Genomic DNA, 12,276 nt, shown 5'->3' on the forward strand with positions numbered 1-12,276 from the left:
TGCTAATAATTAATTTTAATTTTTTTATATTTAAATGCTTGTTATATTTATATTGCCCTTTGTATTTTTTATATATATTTTTTATGATCTGTGATGTTGTGTGTGTTGGCGCTGGTCTGTGACCGTATTAATAAATTCATTCATTCATGGGCCGCAGGTTGCTGACCCCTGCCTTATGTTGAAGGGTGGGTAAGACATCAGGTTAAGAATAATGATGGCAATGCTGCTTTGGGCAGCAACAAGTTTATGGAAGACATGCTTGCATAGAGGGAGGGAGAATCAGCAGGAGCTCCATGGGAAGTGTGTCGTAGAAGAAATGTGATGGGGTGTTCACTCGCAGATCCCAGTCTGTTTCTAACCCCCAGCACACCCTTGTAGATCTTTAATCTTCCCCCTCCCTGTCTCTCTTCTGCTCTTCAGCAGCACCAGCAGGATCCGAGCTCTGGCAGCAATGGGCATTGAGGGCCGGGCCTCTTTCTCATACACCAGGCCAAAGGCGGAGGGGAGCCCAAAGGTGAGCAGCCTGGCTTTTTGAGTTGGGGGGACTGGGGGGACCTTCTGGCAGGGAGAGAGGGCTTGGCCATTGGAGAGAGGGGTGGAGCATGTTCCCTAGGCATCAACAAAGGGTCCCAGAGCTTGTTCCAGCGCAAATGCTTCTTTTCCAGAGCGCCAGCCCTCCTGTCACCACGTACCACTTGCAGAGAGCTCTGCCTGGGGGAATCGTGCTCATGGAGCTAGCTTTCCAGGTGAGTGGAAACAGGTTTTCCTTCCGTGCTAAGCACAACAGGCCAGACCAGTTTGTTTAAGGGGAAGCGGCCATCGCAAGTGCTCATAGGCCAGTTGGGTGAGGTGGGTCTAAGTTGAAGGTATGGCTAACCACTCAACTGACACACACACTCAATGGGCATTGGGGGAGGGATACAGGTTGAGACAGCCTATACTGAATGAAAGCAGGAATACCACCTCTAAACAGTTTTTAAAGCAGTAGTTAACATTGTAGATGGCGGTGTGTAGTTGTTAGGGGCAGATAAAAGCCAATATCTCATCCGGTGCCGTTCTCCTTAGGGCTGCTATTTCTGTGTGAAGCAGTACGCACTGGAGTGCTCACGAATCCCCATGGGGCAGACTGTCAACTCACAGGTAATATTGCTATGTTCACTCTCTTGCCCTGGAGGTCAGAACTGGATGGATATAGAAAATATTGAAATACACATGCATGGAATCCCTTGAGAAGGAGGTGTAGGAGTTGAGCTTGAGGACTCAATAAGGCCACATTTTCCCTTGGCTGTGGCTTGGTAATCTTCCCCATTGTGTTCGCTTGCTTATGCTGTGCCTCAGCAGAGACAAACAATGATTGCCACTATCCTTTTGTGCTGCACTGAGCTTTAAGCGTCCTTCAGGACTTGGGCGTTGCCCCCAGGATCTCTGAGTAACAGAAGGCATGCCTTCTCCTGAAGATCTAGACATGCTTGACCCAGGCAAGAGAGGCTTCCCCTACTCTTGAATATATGTGAGGATTAGAAGTGCCAGCCTGTACCCTTCCTGCAAGGTAGGACTGGCAACCTTTTGAGCAGTGGTTCTGCAGCAGGCATAGCTTTGGTTTCTGAAATGGAGAGCATCTTGGTTCCTGCTTGCATGCTGCTCAACAACCCTTCTCAGGTTCGTAGCTACAAACAGCCTCTGTTATCTCACTAGGTGGAGCTGACGCCAGAATATGAGAGGATACGCTCCCATTTTGTCTGGGTTTGTTTTGTGTTTGGTCATGCCTATTCCTGGTTTAGCTGGGTCTCTTACTGTATTATGGGGTGTCAGTCCATGGCACTGGGCACTGTGAGAGGTTGGGGGAAGAAAGCTGGTCCTACAGAGTTCCATTCCTTCCTTCAAATGCAGAAAATAACTTGCCATCTCCTCACTCTGTCTGGGGTTTGGAGACACCCACTGACACCCTGAATTCCAGTGACACCGGACACATTCTGGAAGCAGCAGCGAGTTGCCTGAGCAGCTCTATAATCTAGCCTGAGCAGATTATAGTATATGAACTGCCTGCACTAATGTTAGCAACAATTGTGTACTGTAACATTTAAAGAGATCTTGACACATGCAGCCACTACCTGAGCTGTGGAAGTCTGGCATGTAGATGCTGTAAGTGTAGATGCCAGCACAGAGGCTAAGGATATCTGCTACATGAGGTACAGTCAATAATAATAATAATAATAATAATAATAATAATAATTTATTATTTATACCCCGCCCATCTGGCTGAGTTTCCCCAGCCACTCTGGGCGGCTCCCAATCAAGTGTTAAAAACAATACAGCATTAAATATTAAAAACTTCCCTAACCAGGGCTGCCTTCAGATGTCTTTAAAAGATAGGATAGCTGCTTATTTCCTTCACATCTGAAGGGAGGGTGTTCCACAGGGTGGGCGCCACTACCAAGAAGGCCCTCTGTTTGGTTCCCTGTAACCTCACTTCTCACAATGAGGGAACCGCCAGAAGGCCCTCAGCGCTGGATCTCAGTGTCCGGACTGAACGATGGGGGTGGAGATGCTCCTTCAGGTATACAGGATTGAGGCTGTTTAGGGCTTTAAAGGTCAGCACCAACACTTTGAATTGTGCTCGGAAATGTACTGGGAGCCAATGCAGATCTCTCAGGACCGGTGTTATGTGGTCCCGGTGGCCACTCCCAGTCACCAGTCTAGCTGCCGCATTCTGGATTAATTGCAGTTTCCGGGTCACCTTCAAAGGTAGCCCCACGTAGAGCGTATTGCAGTAGTCCAAGTAGTCAAACCTTGGTTGTCGAACGTAATCCATTCCGGAAGCCCGTTCAGCTTCCGAACTGTTCGACAACTGAGGCACGGCTTCTGATTGGTTGCAGGAAGCTGCGTTGGACGTTCGGCTTCTGAAAAATATTCAAAACCCGGAACATTTACTTCTGGGTTTTTGGCGTTCGGGAGCCGAAACATTCCAAAACCAGAGGCGTTTGGGAGCCAAGGTTTGACTGTACCAATGTGGGAAAATGCTTTCTTCAGTGGCTTCCACATAGAAGCTGCTGTCTTTAAATCTGCTTTTAGTCAACTGTGAAACAGAATCCCACAATTTAAACAGCTTAAATTTGCTACAGCTTCACAGAAGTCTCAACAAATTATGTGAACGTTGGATTACTTGATTACCTAATTTTCATACACCCGGCCAGCCTATCAGCAGAACTTAACTGCTTAGAGAAACGTGTCAGGTTGCCCTATGCTGTCTTACCTGCACTGTTAGAGGAGGAGGAGGAGGAATGGGGCTCGTAGGATACTGACACGTGGGAGAGGGGAAAGGGTGAACTTTTTGAAGTATATTTAAAAGTCACTTTAGCACTGGACACTTTTGGGTCTAAGCATTTAGGAGATGCTGCCTTAGTCTTTACAAGCTCATTCTTTCAGTCTTTGGAAATGAGCACCTGCTTCTCTCTTTTTTTTTATAAAAAAGAGAAGCTGGAATTCTGACAAATCAGATAGAAATATTAGAAAGAAATGTAAACAAAAATGCTTGCAATTGGCAATCGAATTGGAACTGTGTAAAATGCACATGCCTTGTTTGTAATTATGGGAACGTCACTTGTGCAAACTTCTTAAACAGCTTTTTAAAAAGCAGATCCTTCAAAATTTTTCTTCTTGTGCCTACTTAGGCATCTGCTCCCATTTATGTTTTCCTCCTGAATTAAACCAAGCCAGCACCTCCTAAGTTGCCTCAAATCCTCACTCACCCACAGAGCACCCTGGGTGTGCACAAAGGGGTGAGCTCCCGAAGCTCTGTCCCACCTCCTGCCAACCTAGCAGTTCGAAAGCACACCAGTGCAAGTAGATAAATAGGTACCGCTGCAGCGGGAAGGTAAACAGCGTTTCCATGTGCTCTGGCACTCATCACGGTGTCCTGTTCCGCCAGAAGCACTTTACTCACGCTGGCCACATGACCCGGAAAGCTGTCTGTGGACAAACACTGGCTCCCTTGGCCTGAAAGCGAGATGAGCACCAGAGCCCAAAGTCGCCTTTGACTGGACTTAACTGTCCAAGGGTCCTTTACCTTTACCTGTCTAAGCCTTAAATATACTACTTTAAAGAAGGGCCAGACAACTTATTTATTTGATGGCAAGATCCACTGTAATGGCTTGAAGTTATCGTAATTGTATCTCAGACGCATGATTCTGTACTCAGAAACCTCCAATGGCGGAGATGGGCGTTTTATTTTCCACTCTTCTGTGGAAATTGTGGTACGGCCTTTGCCTCCACCTCCCACAGCCACAAAGTTCCTCCACTTCCACATATGTTGAGTAGAACTTCAGGGGTGGTAGCACCTCACACATGGCCCTGCATGGCCCTCCTGAGACAGGAACTACAGGAGCCAGTCCTACTACATGCTGCTGCACCCCAATTTTCCTATAGTGGGGGAGGGTTGATTCTCCTGCTCACTGCAATAGGGAAGGCTGTGCAAATCAGACTTTCCACTGCTATCCTCTATGGTAGAGAACCTCCTTGCAGTTCCAGACCTCCCTAACTCCAAGAGGTAAAGGACCTTGGCAGAGCTCTGCCAGACTTTTTAGTTTGCCTATTTCTATCCTTTCTCTACTTTTTTGCCCTTTAGGAGTGTTAAGAGTAGAAAGTTTTTTGTTTCTTTTTTTTTAAGAAAAAGGTTGCTGAGACAATTTAAACTGATCACAGAGACACTGCAGCTTTGATGTTTCTCATCCGGGCAGGGGAGATCACCCTTGTGTTACTGATGGAATCTTTGGTGGATCCCTTTGAAAGGACCTTCAGCAGAAGCAAATGCAGGACCCACATGGAAACCACAGTCCCCATGAGCCACTGCTGTATTGCTGTGCCCATTTTACCTGCATCTGAGATTGGCACAGTAGGCAATTTAGTAACCAGGCAAGGTCCTCATCCAGCTGGCTCTCCTGCAGGTTGAAGCGAAAGGGCAAAAGGGCTAGCGTAGGTAAAAGGGCACCCAGGGTTCAGTGGCTAGCGACAGGGGCACTCTGGTGTTTTCTGTAAGGTATGACCTAGCTGCCTAGATTGGATAACATCAGGCTACTTCCCTCACTACTTCCTTTTCTCTGTACTTTTCTGAACCCCCTCTATACAGCACCGTACAATAGTACTGCATCTTCCTTAGGCAACTGACTTCAGGTCTGATTTCTCTCTCTCTTCACCTTAGCTTTCTATGCTCTTCACGGAGGAGTGCGACAAGGTGCGTGATCTCATGCATGTGCACTCGTTCAGTTATGATTTCCACCTGCGCATCGTGCACCAGTACCTACTTGGATCCCATATGGCACTGCGGCAAGGCTATCACCTCACCAGCTTTCTGGAAGACTTCATTGCCCAGCACCCTGACATCCCCAAGTTTGGACGCAATCACATCTTCCAAGGTGAGAACGTCTGGGGGCATTTGAGGAGATTTTAGACAGCTATAGCTCCGCACAGCCAACTGCACCTGTTCTGTGGACCCAGTAGGTGGCTGTCTTCTGAGAAGTCACAAAGGTCCTGTCATCATCTTCATATCTGTCTTGGGACCTCTTGCTTTGCTTATAAGCTGTAAACCAGTCAGGTCCTACCAGCAATGAGCTTTCCAATCTGACATAGACAAGTGGGAAGGAGGTTTTACTCTAGTAGAATAAAAACTCAGTGTTGCTGGCCTTCCTTTAGCACACTTGGCTCCACATCGCTAAAGTACCTGGTTACATGAGCACAGGAGTATGCCAAAAATTTAAAGGACCTATAAAACCCTTCCTGTTTTTAACAACAGAAGGGCCTTTTGAACTCTGGAACCCAGTAGCTAAGAACCAGGGAGAAGCCGACTGTGTGGGCTTAAAGAGCCATTTTAATAAAACACTGTAAAGCAAGTGGCACTCAAACAAGAAGTTGAAGGGAAACATTTTAGAAGATCATTTTAGAAGATCAGCAAAAAGGAAAATAAACCCAAAACAGCGTGCTGACATAAGTAGCCAACAACTAAAAGTGATTTAAAGGAACAAAGCAGGCATTTCCCTTGACTAGCAGAGGCTAAGGTTTGCTGGCAAACATCTGGAAGATGTTTGCACTATCTCTGACAACAGCATCCAGAAGGAATGTAATAACACAAACAGGGACTCATTTCAGGTTTGTCTTGTGGAGCAGATAGACCTCTGTCCCCCACACAGACTCCCAGAACCAAGCGATCCTATGGCCGTAAGCAAACATATGGTAATTCTTCCGCTTCTCCTACAGGTGCGCTGACCTTGCCTACCAGCTCCATTACAGCACACCAGCTGTACAACTATATAACTGACCACGCCAGCACCTATCATATGAAACCACTGCGCATGGCCAAACCAGGAACTAGCGCTGAGGGCAAGAAGGGCACTCCCAGCCCTGAGCAAAATGAGTATGCTCTAGTCTCCATCTGGAACAGGCAAGTGATTTCCAGGCTGCTCTGATAAGCTCTTGTCTCAGTGCCACTTACGAGCATTTGTCTGTCAGCCCCACTCCCTAAACTTCATGTGCCATGCATCTTCTTCCACCTTTCGTCATTCAAAAGGCTGCAAGGTATCTCACCTTTTACGTCTTTCTGCAGTGATGATGATGATGATGATGATTATGAGGATGCACCTAACATAGCTAGGCACTCCACAAAGAGTAAATAATTCAGGTTCTGCCTAAGGCTTTATACTGTGTTACCTAGGACTTAACCCACTAGGTCCAGGACTGGTAAAAATGCACTTTGAATGATTGCAAATGAATAATTTGTTTTACGTGATTTAGGGAAAAAGATGTTTTTATTTGCAGAAGTCCAATAAGATACTATCAGTATTTGATTTACAAAGGAAGTATTTAATTTAAGGTGCCACAAGAAGGCATTTCATTTTGTACTCAACTCTTTAGCCCTCCACAACTAACATCCTTTATTGTAGAATAAGCTTTTGTAGGCTAGAATCTATTTTTTCAGATGCACGGTGGCCTGGAAATGCAGACCACACTTCTCTGACGCTGTTTAACTCTCTAAATTATTTTGGTAAATTGTACTCTATTCATTATTATTATTCCTAGTCACTTACCTAAATTTTGCTTATTGCGGAGTCTCGCATTCATTCTCAACCAGTCAAAAGCAACCAAGGACAATCCCGCCAACCAATTTTTACTGCTGCTGACAGTTGAGGAGAGGATATGGATAAAACGTTTGCCTCTAGAGACAGTGTTTGTGTTTTGCTAACATAGAATTTCTGATTCTTTTTGAAAAACCTCATGTGAGCAACTTTGTACTCAAATTACCGACTATTGTTTTCCTTCCTTGGATTGAACCGACTCTTGTCTCTTTGGTGCCACATTTTTTAACGCCTGCTACCAGAATCCCATTCCCACAGGGTGCTTTATCCTCTTCAAAAGAAATCCAATTTCGTCAACTTCTTTTGGAATACAACACAGCCACACTGGCTCCAGGTATGGCACAAGCAAGCCTAGCTTTTGCCTACCTGCGTATTAGGTTCTTGATTCAAACACCAAACAGTCTCTTCCAGGTGGCGTTAGCTTTTTGATCTCACACAGGTGGGACAAGGTCCTTGCATACCCCACAACTTTTCCCAGCTGCCTAGTCCTTGATATGGGATGCCTATGGATTTCCTCGATTTGCTTTTCAGGATAGAACCTTCTTACCAGCTTAGCTGTGACATGCTGGTGTTTTATGCCAGTTGCTCTGAAACTAGACACAGCAGTCCATTAAAAGGCTTGAGCATTCAGAGATGGTGGAAATGTCAAATGTGGGGCATTTTTCACAAAATACTTGTGTGTACAAACCTTTTCTAGCACTGGGGAGGCTTCAAACACTAGCTTTCTGCATTACCAGGCTGCTGCAGTTACCAATATCTGTTTGCAAAACAGACATGATTCTAATAAAAAAAAAAAGAAGACACAAATACAAAGTTTTTTATGCTGCTTGGATGGTAGTATAAGGTGCAGATGTCTGTTCTGGGGCATATATTCCTGGACTGAGAAACTTGACACAGAATGGTCCTTGTATCAGGCTCATCTGTTGGCTTTCTGATGTGTAATATATCCTACAACTCCAAACTCTTTGATGTATTCCTAGTCACTGATTTTTCTCTCCTAAATTGCTTTGATTTTATTTTTGCCTAAACTGTACTATGTGGCAATGGGGCTATGAACCCAAAAGCTGACACGTATGTCCGACTCTCACTCACATCCTTCTACAGTGGTGAGTCAAGTCACGGGTGTAACACTGCTGTTCTCCACCCCCACCTCCCTCACTTGTAGGAAACAATAGGGTCTATTTTTGGTTCAATTGAACTACCCGCTGCAGTGCAAGTCCATTTGGCTGCAGTCCACACTGTGGCCCAAAAGGACTGCAGCTGCTTTCTTGACCGCGTAGAAAACCCCTTGCATTCTTCCCTTACAGCTCTGGCTCCTATAAGGATTCGGAGGGGTTGCGTCACCACGACGACTTCGATGTCTCCATGCTTGTGTTCCACAATGCGGCTCCCTTTGAGGAGCAAAGTGAGTCAGAGCGACATATGCTAAGGTAAGAGATGAACTGGGAAATTGCAAGTCAGGGGGAAAGCCACTTGTCTGAGCAATTACAAGGTCGAACAGCCTTGACTGTTCAGACTGTCCACCTTAAAAGGGAGCAGGCTTTGTGAGTCAGAGTCTGCGCATGTCCTGTTCACAGGATGTTTATGTTTTCTGTTGCTTTTGTTTCTCTCTGTGTGTCGGAGACACTGACGCAGGCAGTCATGTCTTTCTTTGTTCTGATCAACGCTGAATAAAACTTGTAAATAATACTCTCCTGAGTGCGACTTTTGCTGTGACTATCTGCTGATAGTGTGTGCATGAGCTCTGGAATGTGGCAAGATATTTTCTAGAAACTCATGTCGCTAATTGCTGATACTGCGTGCCTACGGGAGATCGATGGATTGTCCGGCAGATGGCTTGGGGCCATGATGGACTTTGTCTCCCTGGCAGTATCCCAACACAGACATGCAGTGTGCCAAAAAAGAAGAATTGAGCAGCTTATTGGCAGCTGGGTGATGTTTAATAATAATAATAATAATAATAATAATAATAATAATAATAATAATAAATTTTATTTATACCCCGCCCTTCCCAGCCAGAGCCAGGCCCAGGGCGGCTAACACCAATAAAATCACAGTAAAAACATAATAGGGGGCAGGGAACCGATTTAAAACACAGGTTAAAATGCAATTTAAAACGCAGCCTCATTTTAAAAGTAGCCGATAAATCAAGATCATAAGGGGAGGGAAACATAAGGGTCAGACTGAGTCCAAACCAAAGGCCAGGCGGAACAGCTCTGTCTTGCAGGCCCTGCGGAAAGATGTCAAGTCCCGCAGGGCCCTAGTCTCTTGTGGCAGAGCGTTCCACCAAGTCGGGGCCAGTACTGAAAAGGCCCTGGCCCTAGTTGAGACCAATCTAACCACCTTGCGAGCTGGGACCTCCAAAATGTTGTCATTTGTGGACCTTAAGGACCTTAAGTTTGGGCTGCAGGGACCCAGTCTAGGCCATGGGTTGACCAGGTACTTAATGGACACGTGAAGTGGAGAGCAGCACAATTGCTGTCTATCTGCAAGAGGCCACACTGTGGGGCTGTTGGTGAGCGAGATAGGCAATAAGCAGCAATGGCAACTGTTCCCTTCCTCCCAGGTTGCACTTCTACGTGATCATGACAAGCCAACGGGAGCTGTTTCCACGACTAACGGCTGACATGCGCCGTTTCAAAAAGCTGCCACGCCTGCAACGGGACACGCTGGAGCCAGTTCTGGGACGTGCCGCCTGGGAGACGGCAGAGGGGGGCTGGCAGCGGAAGGAAGTGCCAGAGCCCTGGGAGGAGGTGGAGGACAGTGGGGAGTTCTATGCAGGAGGTCCCCAGGTCAAGGTGGGCCCCGGGCTCTTCTACACATCCCCGCTCTTCCCGCTTCTTGCCTCCGAGGTGGCTGCTGCCCAGAAGCAGCTCAGCAGCATGGTCCAGCTTGCCAAGTGCCACTGCCGCCGAGACAACCTCTGGAAGAGGCTCTTCCTGCTTGAGCCGCTTGCCTCCGACAAGCTCAAGCTGGGCAAGCTCTCCCTCGGCGAGTTGGAGGAGCTGCTGGACGCCGTGCACAGGAAATCGATTGCTGACATTGATCCCCAGCTGGTGAGTTGAGCTGGTTGAGTCAGTGGGGGTGCATGTTGTGTGGGTGTATGCACACTTGTGACATGCTGTGGTGGGCAGAAAACACTCAGAGGACCCCAGCATGGTCCAAGCTACGGGATGCTAAAGAACGCAAGAGCCCTGCTGGAGCAGACCAGAGCCCAACTAATCTAGCAGTCTGTTCTCTCAGTGGCTTACGTTCATTTTTCTCTCTCTTTGTGGCAGAGTTGCTTCCTCACCATGACAGTCTCCTGGTACCAGAGTCTTATCAAGGTGCTGCTGAGCCGTTTCCCCCAGAGCTGCCGCCATTTCCAGAACGCAGATGCTGGCACCCAGTACCTGGTAAGTCCCTTCCAGGGTCATTTTCTCCAGCTGTGGGCCTCTCCTTGCTAACCAGCTTTCCTGTCAGTTAAATCAAGAGCGAACTTTGATCATTTTGCTTGGTCAGGTTTGGCATTTTCACTCATCCGTGCCAGCTCCCCTTGGCTCGACAATGGAAAGAAATTCTGAAATGCAGTCCTTCAGGTTTCTTTCCTTATTAGAAGCTGCCCTCTAGTTACTGGAAGGTTGTTTCAGTCCAGGATTTGGAGGTGGGTGAGTGAGTGAGATCAAGAGGCTTTATGGACTTCTGTTTCCCTTGCCCACTGGTTTTTTCCTACCCATCTGCCCTACCCCCCAGAAAAAAGTTCTGACCCTCCCAGTGGGAACAATGCAATTATTGCCTTGCTTCCTTTAATGTGAGGGATGATTCTCTCTTGATGCAGCGCTCTTGCCCCCAACTCTGCAGGTCGTGCTGAACCAGAAATTCACAGACTGTTTTGTGCTCGTATTCCTTGATTCCCATTCAGGAAAAACGGTAAGACCCTTCTTCATAGCTCAGCAGTTCAAGGGGTACTGATGACATAAAACTTCTGAGCCCTGGGGCTGCTGTTTCGGCTTTGAACGTCTAACTAGCTCTGCCCGCTCTGTGCTGCACCAGGCACTGCTAACTCAAATGTCCTGAAGTTATCCTCTCTGAACAGCCTTCCCAAGAGGAGTCTTTGGCCTAAGGAAAGGCTATCGGGGAGCTTTGTTGCTTAACTATGGGCAGATGGCTAGATCCCTGTGCCTTGCTAGTGCCATTCGTTAACCCAGCTGTCTTTTTTTGCAGAGCCTGACCGTGGTGTTTCGAGAACCATTCCCAGTACAGCCCCAGAACAGCGAGAGCCCCTTGCCGCAGCTGGTGTCCACGTACCACCATCTGGAATCGGTCATAAACACAGCTTGCTTCAATCTCTGGACAGGGCTGCTCTAGTGTTGGTTGGCTCCTTCCACCAGGGGCACACTGCACAGGCCCAGCTGGGGCGAAGAGGGCACCGCAAGTGGCAGAAGCACACATGGGGGACCGTAGTGCGTGATGTGAGGCTACAGCTGGCTGGGTAAGAGCTTGGTTAGGACACTTTGAAGCCTGACTGAGCCGAACAGAATCAAGGGAGGGGGACCGCTCTGGAGACCAGAGCACAGCCTTAAGGGGGGGCGGTAAGCACCTTCCCTAAAAAACTATAGGCTGAGGCATATATGGACAGATGTGCCACCTTCCCTTGGGCACTTTGGCGCCAGGGCTCAAGGGCAAGTGGAGCTGCTGACTTGGCCTGGTGCTTTTAAGAGTGACTCATTGGATGAGTTTTAGCGAGAGGGAACTGCACAATGATGGGAATTTTTATATATATATGAAGTGAATGTACAGTAAATTAAATAAAATGGATCATTAATTATAACAATAAAAATCTTTTGTCATAGCTTTTCCCCTACAAGCTGCTGAGTTTATCCCTGGCGCGAAGCGAAGTAGGTTCCCACCAGCCTGCCAGAATGGCGTATCTGCCAGGATGCACTAGACCAGTGCCAGGGTCTTACTCCAGGCTTGCATGATGGTGCCAGTTTCTTTTCTAAGGAAGTTGGTTCTGGCTCAGATTGAATTGTGCCACTCATGTCTTCCCATGGTTATACACTGCAGTGTAAGATCTGGAATGCGAGTAATTTAAGTGGCAGCATGCAGATAGAACCCAGAGGCTAAGATGCCCCTTTAAATCTAGGAAATCTCATCCGGGGCCACTAAGTGG

At 47.3% G+C, this 12,276-nt stretch overlaps 1 protein-coding gene across 5 annotated transcripts in view; it reads left to right on the top strand.

The window, feature by feature from the left end:
* Positions 1 to 11,943, top strand: part of SZT2 (SZT2 subunit of KICSTOR complex) — an 80,120-nt gene extending 68,177 nt beyond the window's left edge. For all 5 annotated transcript variants that reach the window (XM_081009314.1, XM_081009318.1, XM_081009316.1 and 2 more), the window contains 10 exons: positions 421 to 514; positions 666 to 746; positions 1,066 to 1,140; positions 5,198 to 5,411; positions 6,250 to 6,433; positions 8,432 to 8,554; positions 9,691 to 10,180; positions 10,403 to 10,519; positions 10,965 to 11,033; positions 11,328 to 11,943. In XM_081009314.1, coding sequence (XP_080865440.1) covers positions 421 to 514; positions 666 to 746; positions 1,066 to 1,140; positions 5,198 to 5,411; positions 6,250 to 6,433; positions 8,432 to 8,554; positions 9,691 to 10,180; positions 10,403 to 10,519; positions 10,965 to 11,033; positions 11,328 to 11,471 — 1,591 coding nt within the window. In that variant the 3' untranslated portion in view covers positions 11,472 to 11,943. The remainder of the gene's footprint in view (positions 1 to 420; positions 515 to 665; positions 747 to 1,065; positions 1,141 to 5,197; positions 5,412 to 6,249; positions 6,434 to 8,431; positions 8,555 to 9,690; positions 10,181 to 10,402; positions 10,520 to 10,964; positions 11,034 to 11,327) is intronic.
* Positions 11,944 to 12,276: the final 333 nt, after the last annotated feature.

The sequence above is a fragment of the Podarcis pityusensis genome (genome assembly GCF_964106645.2).
Source record: "Podarcis pityusensis genome assembly, chromosome: 6".
Classification (NCBI taxonomy): domain Eukaryota; kingdom Metazoa; phylum Chordata; class Lepidosauria; order Squamata; family Lacertidae; genus Podarcis; species Podarcis pityusensis.